This window comes from Saccostrea cucullata, unplaced genomic scaffold (genome assembly GCF_032062105.1).
Source record: "Saccostrea cucullata isolate Sc308-1 unplaced genomic scaffold, CSIRO_AGI_Scuc_v1 ctg5519, whole genome shotgun sequence".
Lineage (NCBI taxonomy): Eukaryota > Metazoa > Mollusca > Bivalvia > Ostreida > Ostreidae > Saccostrea > Saccostrea cuccullata.
The window spans coordinates 44,053-63,270 of record NW_026935277.1 but is presented as its reverse complement, the minus strand read 5'-3'; the positions used below and the strand labels follow the sequence as shown (position 1 = coordinate 63,270).

At 32.8% G+C, this 19,218-nt stretch overlaps 1 protein-coding gene and 1 long non-coding RNA gene across 3 annotated transcripts; both read left to right on the top strand.

Moving 5' to 3' along the window:
• The first annotated feature begins 3,098 nt into the window (after positions 1-3,098).
• On the top strand, positions 3,099-3,659 carry LOC134242349 (uncharacterized). The gene has a single exon (XM_062724416.1). It carries the CDS (start codon positions 3,099-3,101, stop codon positions 3,657-3,659), a length of 561 nt encoding a protein of 186 aa, XP_062580400.1.
• Positions 3,660-14,112: 10,453 nt separating this feature from the next.
• LOC134242350 (uncharacterized) lies at positions 14,113-18,408 on the top strand. Of its 2 annotated transcripts, none has more exons than XR_009986849.1 (4): positions 14,113-14,595; positions 14,933-15,004; positions 16,199-16,326; positions 16,728-17,470. It is a non-coding gene; the product is annotated as an uncharacterized LOC134242350 (long non-coding RNA). The 2 variants fall into 2 exon arrangements; XR_009986848.1 differs by lacking the exon at positions 16,728-17,470 and adding an exon at positions 17,901-18,408 and having other exon boundaries at positions 14,118-14,595.
• The last annotated feature ends 810 nt before the right edge of the window (positions 18,409-19,218 follow it).

Sequence of the window (19,218 nt, the reverse complement as noted above, 5' to 3'; positions counted from 1 at the left end):
GTTATTATAGACTATACTTAAAGGTTTGCTAATATGGCTACTTTTCATGAAACTAGGGCCAGGATTGGTCTCTATGCATCCTAATATTAACAGTATATATATATACAATAATACGATGAAAATGTAGATTTAAACATACACAACAATCTAACTGATAGTTTATCCATGACATCCTAAAATAGTTATAATCACCTTAATCATTTGTGTCAAAAATCATTATATTTGATTTGGATGGCATGGATTCATACATCGGATATGCTGTATATAGAAGTAAAAATGAAACCGGTATGGTTGGAATAAGACAAAACGCAAAAGAAATGAGAACGTCCTGAACGAAAAACATATATACAAAAAACACGAATTTGACGTGTTAACACAAGAGTATCAGTAAACTGAGTATGAAAACGTAAGAACACATTTACAAAAAGGTACAATATGGGATTTGGTGTATTAAGCCATACAAAAATATAGTGTTAAAGTAAACATCTATTTATAGATAAGTATTTACCCTAGTATGGGGAAAACCCTTACTAAAAATAATACATTTAAGACATTGCAGAATAGACTTCTGAAAATTATGAAAGATGGAGTCCAGTTATGTCCAAGCTTATATAGTTTATGACTCCTCTCATTGCTCCTCTTAATCACCCCTGAACTAAACTAAGGCCAAACTATCAAATCTAAATGCTATAAATCACTACTATTGTATAAAGTCTCCTCCTAGCCTAATTAACAGCTCCCCATGACCTGTTCGCAGTCAGGGTCAAGACATTAATAAACAATCTAATCTAAGAATGAAAGTAAAATAATAAAAACATACTAATCTACTGAATAAGAAAAGTAAATGTAAGAAAATAATAAAGATAAAAAAATAATTATGCTACAGATACACAAATTCATTTATCTGCACGTTTTTATAAAGTAAAAACTTTCGCATTAAAATAAATAACATAAAATCAATCATTTCATTGGATTAATTATTAAGTTTTTGTTCAATACACCTCTATGATTAATTGATTGCAGATAATCTCATCAAATCCACTGCGACTCTTATTTCCTGACTTCCGTTAATTTAGAGGAAATTCGGATTGAAAAAACTTCGTAGCATGTGTATGCCCATAAAACCCAAGAAATTTGTAGTAAATAGTCGTACGCAAAATATAATACTTTTTATTGTGTTGTTTAACTTATTTTTCATGCGCAAGCATAACTACTTACCCCTTTATCACCGATCTCAATATCATCAATCCGTGGCATGGCCTCACCAGTAGACTCCATAGCGTCAGGTGATCAGCTGATTCAGATTTAAAAATATCAAGGGGTTTTTGCTATTGAATTAATTTAATGATAATCTTAGGATTATATTGGTCAATTTAACCGCAAGAAATACATCTTTTGTATTTATTTCAGACTGAAATATGAATGTCTACTTGCGGTTTCGTTTTGTGAAAAATAAATCTGTATAATAAGTACACCAGCATAATAATGCTTTTAAGTAGGTCAATGCTGGTTTTAAAATAGGTCAATGCTAGTTATATCCTTTGCTTGCTGATGCTGTTCCTAGTAATGCTGTTTTTTAAATGCTGATGCTAGCTCTATCCTGATGCTACTTATGCTGATCCTGATGCTGGTTTATGTAACAAACTTAGTTCCCTGCACTGTAGATATTTTGATTCTAAAACTTTATTTTGTAGCATAATTTTTTTTTCTTCATAAATAAGATTTACGTTACATCTGAATTAAAAAACATAATTTCACGAACTTCATTGTTCTTTATCAAAGTTACATAGTTTTCACTATAGTAAATCAAAGTTCCAAAGTTTTTACTATAGTAAATCAAAGTTCCAAAGTTATTACAATAGTAAATCAAAGTTCCAAAGTTTTCAGCATAGTAAATCAAAGTTCCAAAGTTTTTACTTTGGAACTATAGTTAACTATAGTTTACTATAGTATTTTTTTTGTTAGGGACATCACAATTTTTCATAGATCAAATCTATATTTTCAAAATGAAAATTCATTGTTTCTTTTACAATGGTTTTTTGAGACAAATATTGCATGTACTTTCAGATGGATGTACAATATATGCACACCTTTTAAATGTATTCTCACTGAAAGTATTTTACATCAAAGGTTATTTACAAAAATATCCAGAGAAAAATATGATTACTGTGGGATCACCTTGGTTAAATTAATGATAATCATGTAATGATATACAGGTATGTAGTAAACTAAAGTCTGCATTGAAACCTCAACAGGATATACATTTACAATGTATTGCCAGTGGCCCATGTACATTTAATGTACAAAGTTAATGACTAGAGTGACAAACACATGTATTAAATACAAAAATATGTACTACACAACTGTATTATAAAAAGATCCCATAAAATCAACAGTTGCTATTTTCCTCCCATGTACGTGCCAAAGATCCCAATTATGGAAGATCCAAAACTTCTGACGTGTTTGCTAGAATCACTTCCTCACTGATATCCCATGAAATTTGCAATAGTAAATGGTTATGTTAGAGGGTTGATAGATAATGGGTGACACAAACGGATTCACTTTTAGTACGAAGGCTCAGCAAGTTGGATGTTGATCATTCCATCAGACACTTCAAACTTCCCTTGCACAATTTCTGAAAGAAAAGATGACCATAAAGATGCATCATTATAATTGATATCCATATAAATGTATGACAAATAATAAACTAAAGCTCTACAAAACAATTGGTTCTTTCGGCCTATGAAATCAGTTTACTGTGGAATATGAATTCACTATCTTGCAATTTTTTGTTCAAATTAGGACTAATTCTGATAAATGTAAAAATGCGAAAAGTTTATAGACGACAGACGAACATCAGACATTGATAAAAAAAACTCACTTAGACCTTAAAATGGCTCAGGTGAGCTAAAACAAAAAGGTTAGAGCTCAAGCTCAATGCCTGACTAACATTGAAAAAGATATAATTTCAATTCATGTGATTTTATTAAAAAAATAATTTAAAAATTTTACCTGACTGAAATAAACTGAAATAATTAGTGCCAAATAATTACAAAAAAAAACTTTATAACGCGAGTAAGGAACACATTTATGAAAAAATGCCCCAGTCCATCAAGTTGTTTTACCCCTCAACTAGAGTCATAATTGACTGCACAGAGATTAAAACTGAGCGTCCATCATCCTCAGCACATGGGTCAAAATGTTATTCAACATATAAGAGTTCACACACATGGAAAGGGCTTGTAGGAATCGCTCCTCATGAAGCTCTCACTTTTGTGTCCTCATTATACACAGGGTGCATGTCAGACGTCGAAATAACAAAATTATCTGGCCTACTTGATCTTATGGAAGAAGGTGACTCAATTATGGCTGACAAAGGGTTTGTGATGAACAAGGTATTAGAAGGTAAAGGCATTTCTGTCAACACCCCTCCCTTTTTTCTTAGCCAAGGTCAGTTTTCAAAGCAGGAAGTAGAGCAAACACAAATTATTGCAAAGCTAAGAATACACATAGAACAACATATTCGTAGGGTCAAAGAATACCATCTCTTTGATGGTGTCATCCCATTGAGTATGACTGGTACAATAAATCAGATTTGGACTGTTGCTAATATGCTGACTCTGTTCAGAGGTCCTCTTGTCAAAGATTGGTGTAAATGAATAACTTTGTCAATGTGAATAAACGACATATATTTACTCAATTTTGAGCTCGGGGTGTAAGCTTCTATGATATTTATGATGCAACTAGTAATTAAATTCTTACAATGACTGTTTTTATTGTTGATTAATCTGATTTCGGCTGAACACTGTATATTGGTTATTTTTCTCAAGATAATTTTTACTTCTTGTGATAAGGAAGGGTTTTATATATACATAACATATCCTCTTTTCAGCTTTTATTCAGTAAGCTATATGTGGCCTTCTGTTTTTAATATAGCTGTACAGTAAAACATGCTTATAACAAACTTCCAGGGACAAATAAGTTTGCTTTGTTTCAAATTTGTAATATTTGTCAGTGTTTCAAAAGCACAGGAAAAAGAAATCAATTTGCTGTATCTGTGAATTCATTAGTCATCATTTCATTAAAAGTGTATTTGCTATAAGTTTGTTTTACTGTGCATGATAAAAAGTATTTTAAAAATAAGTTTCAAAGATTGTTTTTATTCAAGGAAGTAGTTAAAATAGAATGAATCAATCTTGTTTTTCATTTCCTGCCACTCTTCATTATCAAAGGTAATCACCTCCAAATGGCAATATCACAGTGCCACACAAAGAAATAACACCAGGTAAGACCTGTCACGGCAAGCTGCATCATAACTTGGTGGTAGTAGTAAAGGTTTTCCTAAAGTCTCCATACATCCCCATCCATCTTCAAATAAACACACTCTGTTAAGGGTTTTACAGGGCACTTTATCTCCAGCAAACCATAAGGGGGTTCATAGTTGGGTTGTATACCTTCCTGTCTGGGGTAGCAGAAGCCAGGAAGCATAAGGACTGACAATAATTCCACAAGGGTATATGTTGATATTGTTGTTTTGCAACTACAATTTAAGACAAATTTAATAAGATTTTTAAAATATGATATAAACAAAATATATGATTCTAACATCAGTCATGCATAAATTGAGTTACATGTCCAGAATCATGTGATCATGTATACTAGTGATTGTATTATGCTACATCTTTGACAGATAGATTAACATTACTTACTTGTACAAAGGCTTCAGCAGCAACTGCCTCGAACGACAATGCGTGTCGCATACTCTCTGTGACAACTTTTCTTGTTGTCTTCAATCTTATAATTAAAGGTCCAAAATCTATAAACAGAGTATATACAATAATTTCAGCATACAAATCAAAATTTATATATGTGCAAAGAAAATTCATTTTCATATAAGATATGTTGGAAATACACGTTTATGTAAATTTAAATTGATGCAAATATATATCAAATATTGAAAATGGTTTTGAATGAGGTAATATCTGCATAAACCATGATAAGATTTTGTAAGGTTACCTTACTTGCTCTACGCTTCACAATATCACCAGAGACAGATGCTGTTATCCTCTCCTTGCGAATGGCATGCCACTTGGGACTTTCTCCTGGCAACCTTGTCATTTCCTCAATTTGACGGCACTCCTCTTCTGCCACATACGTATATAGCAGACAAACTACCAATTTTCTTTTCATCAGGAATCACATGCAGTTGTTGTTGCATAACGTTTTCAACAGGAAGAAGCGGAAATACACCAGCGTCTAAAATATTTGATACATAATGGGATGACAGTTTTCGTTGCACAACAAGTGATAAAGAAGTCTTGTCAACTACTGAAACTCTGGAACAAAGGTCAGAGATCGGTGGGATATCAGAATTGATTGGATTGTACAAAGTTGATCGTAATCCACGGGGTTGTTCTTGAGGTAATTTGGAATCGTAACCATGTACAACCACGTTGTCCGAAGTGCTTCCAGAGATCGCTCCTCGTGGCAGATGCCAGGTCTGAGGCAGAGAAGTCTTCAAAACATCAGATGGTATGAATGTCATTTTAACTGATTTCATGTGTGCAAGACAAAATAACAGCCCAGTCACATGCCCGCACTGTCCTGACTGTCCAATTGTACATGAACAGGAGCTGCTGTCCACACTGGGTCCATCCAGCAGAAAAATCTACAAAATGTACCACAGCTTGTTGAACAAAACTGGTATTTCGAGCATAGAAAAAGTATAGATGCAAAGTATTGTTATCTGTCACTAAGTTTACAAATCTTGATATCCTTTTTTTTAAATTAAACTTACTAATTATACATGTAATTAAACATCTTACTGATCTAAATTATTTTCTTCCTTACCTCAATATCATGAGGGGATTTATTCCTGCGCTGTGACCTGTGGCATTTTCCTTTAACTACACATCCATTTACTGCACTGTGAAGTAAATTAATTCAGAAAAATGAATAACTTTGTTGACTTATTAGTTTATGAAGATTATTATTCATAAATATAATTTAAACGCATCTGTTTTTCCCTTCATTGTGTGTATAGATTTTAACACTTGACCATCGCACATATCATGATCGTAAGCAAAGTGAAAGTTCAAACGGAAATTTTTATACGTACTTGTGATGTTTGTTACATATCTCTCGGCGAAATATTTATATCCTTTAGATATTTCTTTTTCTCCGTGACTCTGACTTCCTTTCTTTATGTAGCTCTCGACAAATCCAAAGGTAATATTTGGTACTTTTGTCAAGTCTCGCGTTGTAGACGCTTTTTTCTCCTCCATCTTTGTTTGTACTCGATCTTATTCTCGTTTTGAGTTCGATATGCATATTCATGAAATCTCATTAAGAAAGGAGTATAATTGTCTTACTGATTCAGAAAAAAGTTATCCAATGAAATTGGAGTTTAAAGTCACGTGGTGTAAGTCTATGAGAAGTATTCGAATAGTACGAGGAATCAGTTCTTGCCCGTCTTACGAAGAAGACACGTCAAAATTTTACAACGGAAGATCTCGGGGAAACCGACACCAATTCAGATTTGCAAATACCAAGCTAACCCCATTGCAGAGGATTCTGATGACGAGAAGATTTTGAGGGCTCAAACAGAGAAAGAGAAAACAACGAGCAACACAGAAACCCTACGACACGTCATTCAGACTACACACTTACATGAAAGATGAAACAAAGTCACCCACATCTTAACCAGAAACCTGCTTCCGGTGCGGCGGAAAGGGTTATTGGGCGAGGGGTTGTAGAAAGAAAATCAACGAGTCAGAGATAAGTATTTTAGATACTTGTTCAATCAGAATTTTTATGAGATCAGACAAGAATTTCATTCAAATTCTCTTTCATTGTGTCCTGTCACAGTTCAATGCTCGGTACAGCGTGCAAGTCCGGTGGGTCATTTAAACAGTTATTTAGACAGGTGGGTCGAATTAAAAAAGTGCTAGCATTTACATTAAAGAAATCATTTCTCAAGGTTACAAAATCCTTTTCAAAACCGTCTAAGACGATATAGACTTGAAAAACAATAAGTCTTCTTTTGAAAATTCTGAATTTGTTACATCAGAGATAGAGTATTTAGAGTTTATTGGCAAAAACTGTATTTCATAGGTTAATGAAAAACCTGTGGTAGTAAATCCACTCACTGTGGCTTATTAATAGATCAGCTAAACCTAGATTGGTTTTAGACTGCATGCATGTTAACAGGACCTGGTTAATATACATTTTTACAAATACAAATGCAGCAAGGGACATTTTCGACGCCGGTGATTTTGTTTCACCTTTGACCTTAAGTCGGCCCATCACCAGGTATCCATATTCCTTGAGTATAGGCAATATTTAGAATTTTCATGGACAATTAGGGGTCAGGATAGATATTTTGTATTTAACGTTCTTCCTTTCGGTTTATCAGCGGCAGGGTATACTTTTCTAAAGTCACCAAATATTTTGTAAGTTTTATGAGGTTTAATAACGTGAAGTTCGTCGTGTACTTAGACGACGGTTTGAGTGGTAGTTGTTCAAGGGTTGATGCTTCCAGGATTAGTATTTTTGTAAAATACGAGTTGATAAAATTCGGGTGTTTATTAGCGCATGAGAAATGTTAATAGATTCCAGCACAAAACGTACATTTATTGGTTATAGATTTTCAATGGGATTTTCAAAAAGGTATAGTAAGAGTTTCGGACAAAAGAGTTGTGAGAACGTCTTTAATATTTTGAAGAAATCAGTTTTATGCATGTTCAATGGTAGGCAAATCCATTGCTTGGTCAGTCAGTTTATTAGTATGAAGGAGGTTTTGGGGAACGTTTTTTTGCATTATGACTTGGAATTTGTAACTTTGTGTCGAGTTTAGGGCTATTTGGAATAGCAAAGTCTTCTCGTCAAAAAATGCAATTCAGGTGATTTTAATTTGGTCAGAAAATATTTACAGTTTGGTTAATGGGTCAATGTTAAGAACCATAGACGTATCAGACTTGTGGGACTTTGAGTTATTCAGTGATGCTTCAGATACAGGTTATGGGGATATATTATCCCAAAAGGACAGCTTTCAGACACGAGTTCCCCACAGCAGGGTGGGGATGGTGAAAACGTCTGTGGTTGTTGGGATACGGAAGAGAGTCCTATAAATGCTACTTGGCGAGAGCTAGAGGCAGTGCATAGGATGGTTCATATACATTCTGACAGTTTGAAAGGCTCTTCTGTCGCAGTTTATAGTGCCAATAAAAATATTTCTCAAATTTTAGAGGTGGGTAGCGAGAAAGAAAATTTCCAGGTTATAGCTTCTGATATTTTTCAGTTATGTGATTATAACAAAATTACTTTATTTACATGTATATCCGAAAGCCGATTTGCTCAGCAGGCATACAAAAAGGGATGATTAAGGCATATAATAAGAAGTGTACATTTTTTTGTTCGGAAGGTATGTATGGTCCACATGATATTGATGAATTTGCAACACATTACAATACAGTGTCAAATGTTTTATTCAAAGTCATGGCGTCAAGGTACTAGTGGTATAGATGCTTTTGAATAATTTTCTTTGGTTGGGTTAGGATGTAGCTCGTGCTTTACCCTTTTGTAATTTCTAAAACAATAAGAAAAAGTGTTTGTCTGAAAATGTGGTTGGGGAATTATAGTTGTTCCAAAATGAATATCAGCTCTCTTTTGGCTTATTTTACAAAATTGTAATAATATTTCAGATAGCTTCATATTGACCAGAAATTACACTATTGTGAAATATAGATACTGAAAAGCGGTAATATATAATAGCCCCTTCTATTTTTGACATGGTTGCTTTCAGATTTTATCAGTAAATTTTTATTTGACAGACATCGGGATACGAGAAAAGGAAGAGCCGATGTGGCCGGAAGCGGAGCAGGAAGTGACTTTCTGATAGATCTAGCTGACAACATGTCGGACCACCTTCTTAAGGGAAGAAGTTTTCAATACTAACAAAACGTACCGTGGGAGTTTTAGAAAATGGAAAATGTTTGCAGAGAAACAAGGTTTTCAGTGTTAACCGGCGCAGCCCGTCCACATTGCATTGTATATTACTCATTTGCTGGACACAGGTTCGTCGTCTCATGTGATTAATCGTGTGATTTATTCCATAAATTGGGCTCATGAGTGACACAGTTTCGCGGACTCAACTAATAACTCTTATATCAAGTGTCTACAGGAAGCATCTAAACGCATTGCCACTCCTACAGTCAGAAGACTCGGTTTCGGCCGAGATGTTGATTCGTTTGTGTGTTTTGTTTCTGATTTCCAATGACGTGTTGATCGTCTGGGATTTGGTCATGATTCTTGTCACATGGTGTTTCTAAATTGATATGTATAGTTACACGGCTGCAAGAGAAAACATTATTTCTAGACTAAAAGAAATTAGTTCAGGATTAAATCTTGGTTTACATTCATTCAGAGCAGCGGCTGTAGCTTCCAGTGTCAATTAAAGGTGTATTAAAAGACATGGTAGATGAAAGCGTGAATCTATGAAGATATGTACATGTACATATATGTAGTAGACAAGTTTTAGAATTGCATTGCTGTATCTAAGAAATAAGGATTGTAATTATTTTCCCCCTCCCTTTTCCTCAATTATGCATTTTTCCTCGCACCCTAACTTTGGTATTTTTCTACAATATGCTTCCTGGGCTAGTCAGCAAATATATATTTGCATTTTTCTTTCATGAGAATAGAAAAGACTTAAGGTACGAAGATTAGCGGAAAATAATTGTCTTATTGATTCGGAAAAAAGTTATACAATGATATTGGAGTTTAAAGTCACGTGGTGTAAGTCTATGAGAGGTATTCGAACAGTACGAGGAATCAATTGTAGCCCGTCTTCCGAAGAAGACACGTCAAAATTTATTTTAATATAATTATAATTATATGCAAGAAAATTGATTATCATATATATATATATATATATATATATATATATATATATATATATATATATATATATATATATATATATATATATAGTTTAGATCATATATATATCTGTCGTATATTAGATTGATTGATTGTATACTGTTTAACGTCCCTCTCCAGAATATATCGTATATTAGAGGGCAAAAGGTTTCCAGAGGTTTTTCATCTTTGAAAAAGTCAAGTTTTTTAATCTCTGGTTTTCATCCGGGCCAGTCAAGTTTTTTTGAATCAATAATGTATTGAATTAGGCGTTTTTGTATTAAATGAGAAGTTATATGATGTGTGTAACAGATATTTTGTGTTAAATGTATGTACTATAGTTTAATAAACTGCCGGCTCCCCGATATGCTTCCTGGGCTATACGGCAAATATATATTTGCATTTTTCTTTTATGAGAATAGAAAAGACTTAATATTTTCCGCGGTACGAAGAAAATAATTGTCTTATTGATTCGGAAAAAAGTTATCCAATGAAATTGGAGTTTAAAGTCACGTGGTGTAAGTCTATGAGAGGTATTCGAACAGTACGAGGAATCAATTGTAGCCCGTCTTCCGAAGAAGACACGTCAAAATTTATTTTAATATAATTATAATTATATGCAAGAAAATTGATTATCATATATATATTTATATAGTTTAGATCATATATATATATCTGTCGTATATTAGAGGGCAAAAGGTTTCCAGAGGTTTTTCTTCTTTGAAAAAGTCAAGTTTTTTTTATCTCTGGTTTTCATCCGGGCCAATCAAGTTTTTTTGAATCCATAATGTATTGAATTAGGGATTTTTGTATCAAATGAGAAGTTATATGATGTGTGTTACAGATATTTTGTGTTAAATGTATGTACTATAGTTTAATAAACTGCCGGCTCCCCGATATGCTTCATGGGCTAGTCGGCAAATATATATTTGCATTTTTCTTTTGTGAGAATAGAAAAGACAACGATAATATATGGCAATGTTATTATTTCGCACATAGTTGCTTATCGAAAACAATTGTCCAATTCAATGACAGAACGACAAAACATGCTGGTTTACTACACGTTTTCATTTTATATAGACAGTGGTTTAGATCAATTTACCTTTTATCCTTTTCTACATTTCACACTTTTACAAATGTAATTTTCGGCAAAGGCTTATTATACTTACATGTACATGTAATAATACGCATGGATTCTCAGTGTTTACGGTTTTGGGTTAAGAAATGCACAAAAAACTTGTACTCACTGATACTCGGAAATACGTGTAGACCAACGGGTAGTGAATTACCCACCAAACACTTTACAAAACTTTAAACTATGTACATTAATCAATCAATTATTTGTTTCTGTGATCTCAGAAATCGTACATAGATCCGTGTCTTATCAGTGGCTTAAATCCATAAAAATAAATTTATCAGAAACCACGTTAATCAATCCTTTTCCAAGTATGAAATTTCCATAGTATTTTTCTGGTACTCACTCCTAACGCATCTCATTTAGCTGATTGGTCAGTTAGAAAGTATCGTAAGTGCCTCGATTAGCATATGAATTTATTCTGACGTCAGATAATCCACTTTCCTCGATCTGTTCATAATGGGAAAGTAGTAGTATAAGGGGCCTAGATAGGCGAGGATTTGATTGGCTGAGAGAAATCACGTGATCAAAAAGGCTGGATTCTGATTGGCTGAACCCTAACCCTAGCCCTAACCCTAACCCTAATGCTAACCCTACACCCCTTATGCCTAACCCTAGCCCTTACCCTAGCCCTTGCAGACGAACCTTATCCTTAATGCCAACCCTGACCCTAATGCCAACCCTCCACCACTTAAGGCTAATCCTAGGACTAGCCCTAACCCTAATGCTATCCCTACACCCCTTATGCCTAACCCTAGCCCCAACCCTAGCCCCTGCAGAGGACCCTTATCCCTAATGCCAACCTTGACCCTAAAGCCAACCCTCCACCACTTAAGGTCAAGCCCTAGCCCTAGCCCTAACCCTAGCCCTAGCCCTAGCCCTAGCCCTAACCCTAACCCTAACCCTAACCCTAATGCTATCCCTACACCTTTCATGCCTAACCCTAGCCCTGACCCTAGCCCCTGCAGACGAACCTTATCCTTAATGCCAACTGACCCTAATGCCAACCCTCCACCACTTAAGGCTAATCCTAGGACAAAATAATATATTTTGTTTATTTCTTACATACTATACCTTTTTTCAATTTCAATGGCACATAATATTCAAAAATTGATTAAGATACATTTTACTCTTTCTTACCCCAGGGTTATAATATACATTCCCCTTTTGGATGTTTTGTTCTTATAAATCTTTTTATATTTCATATTACAGGAAAATCAACCATCATTGAATATGAATAACCTGAAATTAAAAGAAATATTTGTCAGCTTCCTCTCAAATGACCTCTGCAAAGAGGTAAGTAGCATTTAAAAAAAAAAAAAAAATTAAGTCCCAACAAATATTCATTTTCCTTGAAGTGCTTAAATATACAGGAATTTAAGTAGAAACAAGACTGATTTTCCTTCGTTTAGGTAAACCGTACAATTATAAACCAAAACTTTTAAGGTTAATATTTAATTGACAAAAAAAAAGACAAATTAGGAGTCGCGACATCTCGAAATCACTGAGGTATCTCTTGTTCAGTCGCAACATAATTTTTCGACTTACTGAGTATTGCGAACAATTAGAATTATGCTAAATTTTGTGAATTCATAACATAATCTACTTAATGCAATTATTACAGTGCAAAATGTTTAAAAATGTTTATGTTACATTTTACACTTTCAAACCCCAGGGTTATGCATATACTTTTTTCTTGTATTTCTTAAAAATACAGTTAATTAAAGTAAAATCAGGGTTTTTTTTTTCTTCGTCTAAGTTAACCGTACAAATATAAAGTGGTATAATTCAATTTTATACGTATTCGACAAAATATATGGGAAAAATGATGTCGCGACATGTTAAAAACACTTAATGCATTTATTTTTTGTTGCGACTTGATATTTTGACAAACTAAATGTTGCAAACAATTTAAAACATGTTATATTTTAAAAATACAAATAGAAACATGTTATTTCCTGTTCTGTCTACACATATTTATTATTTGAGACTCTCAATACTGTGTTATTTTTGAAAAAAATAATTTGATAACCCAATTATTTGAATATTAAGGTCAAAACTTGTTCTTTCCTGTTTAATATTTCATTATAAGAGGAAACCATATCAATAAAAGGTGCACCAGAGCGTTAAACGGTCAAAATGTATAAATTTCAATAATTTTGTTCTAACCCCAGGGTTAGAAAGTGTAAAATGTAACATAAACTTTGAGGTCATATATCAGATTTATTTCTAGTAAAAATCAATAACTTTTACCCTAAAACAATATAAAAATTTTTATTTATAACTTTTAAATACTTAAATAATCTTAATTTAGGAATTAAAAACATAAAAATATTTGGTAAATAATTGTGTAAAATGTAACATAAGTGAGTACTATCTCAGCTAATAATAAAAATAGAAAGCTGAAACCCAGAGGGTTAGAAATCTTAAAACAGAGTAAATTCGGGTTGAAATAATCAATAAAATCAAAGTGATCGATTTTTAACCCTCGTATATACTTATGTTACAATTACACAAGTTATGTTACAATTTACACAAGTTACGTTACAATTTACACTTTTGAAAGGTTATGTTACAAAAAGTGAAAATTTATGTTACATTTTACACCAAGACGAGAGCCCTAACCCTAACCCTACTAACCCTAGCCCTAGCCCTAACCCTAGCCCTAACCCTAACCCTACTAACCCTAATCCCCTAACCCTAACCCTAACCCTCGCCCCTAACCCTAACCCTACTAACCCTAACCCTAACCCTAACTCTAACCTTACTAACCCTAACTCCCTAACCCTAAACCTAACCTTACTAACCCTAACCCTAACCCTACTAACCCTAACCCTAACCCTAACCCTAACCCTAGGGGGGCTAGGTGGGTCAGTACATAGCCCTAAATATGGTGTTTACACTGTGTTTACATTGGTACGTTGGTACTACGTTTTGTTTATGCTAACTATACAGGTAAATACTTTGGGGCCGTGTGCAAAACATTTCAAGAATGTCATTATGACGTCACGCTTCACAGTCTAGACAGTCTAGCCTAACCTGTTCAAACTGGTTTTTTTTTTACTGAAAACAATAACATATAACACACATGGTTTATATACCTTTACTGTAAGGGCCCTGTGCATCAATACGTTTTACCTGCGTTTTTATACCTGTTGCATCATCTGTAAGCACCGTGTGCAAAAAATTAGGGTCGTGTGCAAAAATATGTTGGACTTACCTTTTGATCTTACTGTGTACGTCTTTGTACACTATCTAGTCAGCGAACTTACCTATGCATTATGACGTCATCCACTTGTAAAATTAAAGTTTCATTTTCACTTTTGTTTCTAAGAAGTGAACTTAGATTTTCAGAAAATGTAGGACTATCTTTCGTTTTTCCTCTCTTTTACTATGATGATTTTCCTGCTGTGAAGCTTTTCTTGTATAAAGCTCAATTTCTCTCTGACCACGGAAGTAAACATCCTGATGCATTCTTGTCATGTGAATGTTGAGAGCGTGTTCATTTTTGAAATCTCCTTTCTGACAGACCTATTCCACAGGTAAGTTTGTCTTATTTTTGTTTACATTTCCTATGAAGGTCATCTTTGTATTTAACTATGATTTATATGTAAAGTTCTATTTTAAATGTAAATGCTGTATCTATCCTCATTTCATGGATTTACAGTTGTATAACCAGTGCATGTAACTCAGAGTGCATTTAATATTTCTATGATGGGTCATTCTATAATTGAATTTAAATCAGAACGATGTCCTCTAAATTTTGGTAAAATACATGGTATCTTTTACATTTCTGTCCCTTTTGTCTGTAAATTATTGCTTTACTTACATTGTAAAATGAGGTTAATTGTGTATCACTGAATTGTATGATTTTTTCAGGATCAGCTGAGATGTTATTTCACTGGATTATTTAATGGATAGGCTTATTGGGCATATATTTGGATATCTCTGGTAAGTTTTTCTTGTTTTTTAATTTTTACATTTCCTATGAAGGTCATCTTTGCATTTAAGCATGATTATATGGTTAATTTAATTACTGTGTAATACTTATGTGATCTGTTGTCTCTAACTTACATTCATATAACCACACCCTTATTTAGGGTCGTGTGCAAAAATATACCTTTTACCTGCGTTTTCTTATATACCTGTTTGCATCATCTGTAAAGGACCGTGTGCAAAAAAATTAGGGTCGTGTGCAAAAAATAAGTTGGACTTACCTATGCATTGTGACGTCATCCACTGTATAAATGCAATGTGATTATGACGTCACGTTTTCATTCACAGTCAAAGCCTAGCCAGTTCAAACAGCGAGCTTACCTATGCATTGTGACGTCATAAACTTGGCAGTGACGTCATGTTAGTCCTTCACAGCCTCGGTGGCTGCTTATTTTGACTTGCATTTAAGCATGATTATATGGTTTAATTTAATTACTGTGTAATACTTATGTGATCTGATATCTCTAACTTACATTCATATAAACACACCCTTATTTAACCTAAAATATATCAAGGGATCTTCAGAATATTAATAAGTCCTATTGTATAAATTATATGACATAATTTCATAATTCATTATGTATGTTACCCATGGCCATGGAATTCAGACTTACTAAATGGTGATCAAAGAGATATTAGGATTGTTATAACAGAAAAGTAAAAATCTACAAAAGATTAATCATAATAGTCATTTACTTTTTGTTTTGATTCTAAATATGTGTGATATATGGCATACATATATTTTCATTTTCACTTTTGTTTCTTAGTAATGAGCTTTTCAAAAAATGAAGGACTACATGTTGTACTGTGATGATGCTAAAAAATAATGTATTTTTCTGTATGCAGTACTGACAGGTATTAAACAAAATTGAATCTGCTGTTAATAAAAAGTCTTCTAGTGTCTAAATAATTAATCTGATAATCATTTTATTTGTGATATTAATACAGTAGTTGTGCTTGTTTATTATCTATAGATAACATGATGAACTTTTCTCATCTGGAGTTAATGTTAAAAACAATTTTTCGAGATTAAAAACAAATATTTTCATGATCCTTTTTTTTGGCATTGTACATGTTTGTTCAGGTTTTAAACATGCATTGTTTAATGCAGTACTCTGTCATATTAACAAAATGGTTTTATTTTTACAGTCATCAACATGGAAGATAAGTTTTGTTCCTAACCATCTATAATCAATTCTCTATGAAGTTCAGACTGTCTGCCCTTCCTTTGGAAATACACAGTTAGTCAACCAACATAGAAACACACAAACTTGAAGGTAAAGTTGCAATGAGATACAATTGTAATTTTTATTTATTTATTTATTTATTTACATATGCATTTTTATATTTTTGAATTGATAAGTAAATGATACATGATTTTTTAAATAAAGAGGGCTTGGTGGTCATGGTCATGTTTAAACTATTTTGATATCCTTTAGAAGAAGAAGAAAAAGGCATAAAAATTCATGATCAAATTTTTAAAACTAAAAAGTATGAAATTTTTCTTTGCCAAATGATAGTTAACAGATGAAGATAGCATATTTATAGAATAAGTTAAATATGGCTAATTTGTTAACCCCCAGCTTCCTTAAATGCATAGTTGGTAAAGATAGGAAGTTTTGACTTGAATTGTTGATGAATTCTGAATTTTCCATTTAATATTAACATTATATCAAAGGGAAAGAATACTATAATGTGGCTCATTAGGATGACCAGAAAAGAAATCTTAATGACCCTCTTGACTATGTATAAAGACTGTAACCATATAACTGATGTAAGATGATCTGATTGTGTGCAAATAAAATTTCCTAGTGTTTCTTCTACCCAAGATCTTCTTATGACTGCATGGGACTGCTGTAAACCTTCTGTTTATAAAAATAATACCTTAGAGCATGACACTTTATTCATAAGAGGTACTTTCAATATCATTTCTATGAGTTTGTGTTCTTTCTTTTTAATAATGTAGTGTTATATCTCCTTTAACCTCATTAATATGTATGCTTCCAAAATCTTAGATCTGTCTGTATAGTTTCTTCAGTTCTTTGAACACAAATACCCTGATTCAATCTTTTGAGGTAAACATCATAGAGACATCATAGATGATTATCAGAGTGTATATATCACAATCTTGACCATAAGGTCAATTTAAATGGTCAAAGGCACAACAAATGAAAGTGAAAACTTTTCTTTTTTTTAATCAGAATACATAATTTTGTAATAAACAAACACTGGAAAGTTACTCTCATAATGAGCCTTAATGTCTTCCAAGAGTTCAGTTTGGACTTCCTCCATTAATCCTTGTATCTTGTAATCCTTGTATCTCCAATGGTTTTGTGGGCTAAAAATCATGTGTCTTTAACAATCTTTTTTTTTCTGACAACTGTTTTCTCTTATCATCTATAAACTTGACTTCTTCTCTAGTCAAAGGTCTTTCAGTGTAATCCAAGTAATTCTCACCCTCTTTTGGTAATAAATGGTTATATTCTTAATTGGCTTCTTTTGAAATCAATGGTCTTTCTATGTAATCTCTGACGACATTAGGATCACCCTTTTCTGGACATAATTGGTTATATTCTTCTTGAGAAATGATCTCAATAGTGCCATCTTTTTTTATTTTAACTGGTATACCTCTGTCTACATCTTTCTCTGAAAGAATTCTCTCTCCAAACTGAATTTTACTCATTCCTTTAGTCTTTTCTTTACTAGAGGTGTTACCCATGGTTAATATGAAAAGTCAAAATCTTATGTTTCAACTTGTATTTATACCCTTTTTTGTCTATATTTAGAATTCCATCAAGCTTATATTACATTACATTTTTTTTTTCAACTAAGACATTTTTTTAATTTTCAGGATTCTCTAGTGAGGGCTTATGGAAATGATCTATGTCTACTCTTAGAATGGTAAAAGACTATCAGATTATGCAAAGACTAACAGAATATCCTCTCTTGGAACACTGAAACAAGAAAACCAAACTTAAGAGGATGGTGGATTTAAGAAGAACATAGATAAATATGATTTCCAACGAATTTAACCAGTACGATCATAGACTGTGGTTAACAGGATGACAAAGAAAGGACCCAGGATTGTATCTTTCACTGTCAGACACTGACTATGGATAAAGTGTAATCATTTATCAAACTGAGATCTAGTCAAATCAAGTATTGAAAATATGATTTTCTGATAGCATGAGCTCTTTAAAAACTAATTCTCACGGACCTCAAAGTATCTGAATGTGACTTTTATTTTTACCAATTCATATTGAAGACTGTTGTTATGTATGGGAATTACACATTTAAACCTTTTATTTTTCATCTAATTTTTACAACCCCTATAAATTACACATATATCCAGATGCTGGATTTAATGTTATTATTTAACTTTCCTGGAATTGTAAATATATTTTGTTTGTGTATGTATCATGTTTAATTTCGAATTTAAAATTGGTCTCAATAAGACCCCCATTAAAGATGCAAGTGTGTCATAATCTGTGGTTTAATAATATCTTGAATATCTTTATCATAACATATTCATCATACTAATTACATATAGAATGGTTGTAGGAATACACTTAGTTTTATAGGACACTTTGTCAGGGTCAAAGCATGAGATAATTGAGATAACTACCTTTGACAATAATTTGTAACCTGCAAAATTCACATCATAAGTAAAGAAAGATTTGGAGATTTTCTATAGATTTTTGGATCATTTTCTCCTGGATAAAATTTAGTTGTTGTAACTTTAACATTTTGTGATAACCTAAAGACTTTATATCAGCTCTATTGGGTGGCATAGCATATTCTTTGGAAAGAATTGAAATGTAAATCATATGCACTATGTTCAAGGATGTTTAAAGACTATTACTATGTAATACCTTAGAATTCTGTAAAAAATTTATTATCACTGCGTAGATAAAGACTGGTTAGGATAATTTATGTTTTGAAATAAGGTTTAGGGAAAAAAGTCAAGAATGTGGATATGACTTTTATTCATATGGTGCAGTACAGCAACTCTGGTGATTTACATACCTTCAGTCATAAATACATGTAGATAGGTATTGGAAAGACTCCTCTACATTTTGAAATTTTTAATTCAAAAGTATAGATTATTTTTTAAGTTTGAAAGATTAGATGGTAGCATATCATTTGCTTGTGAATTAAAAAATAAATCC

Bases quoted from the DNA above. Each gene is read 5' to 3' on its own strand.
- LOC134242349 (XM_062724416.1), top strand. From the start codon at position 3,099: ATGCCCCAGTCCATCAAGTTGTTTTACCCCTCAACTAGAGTCATAATT.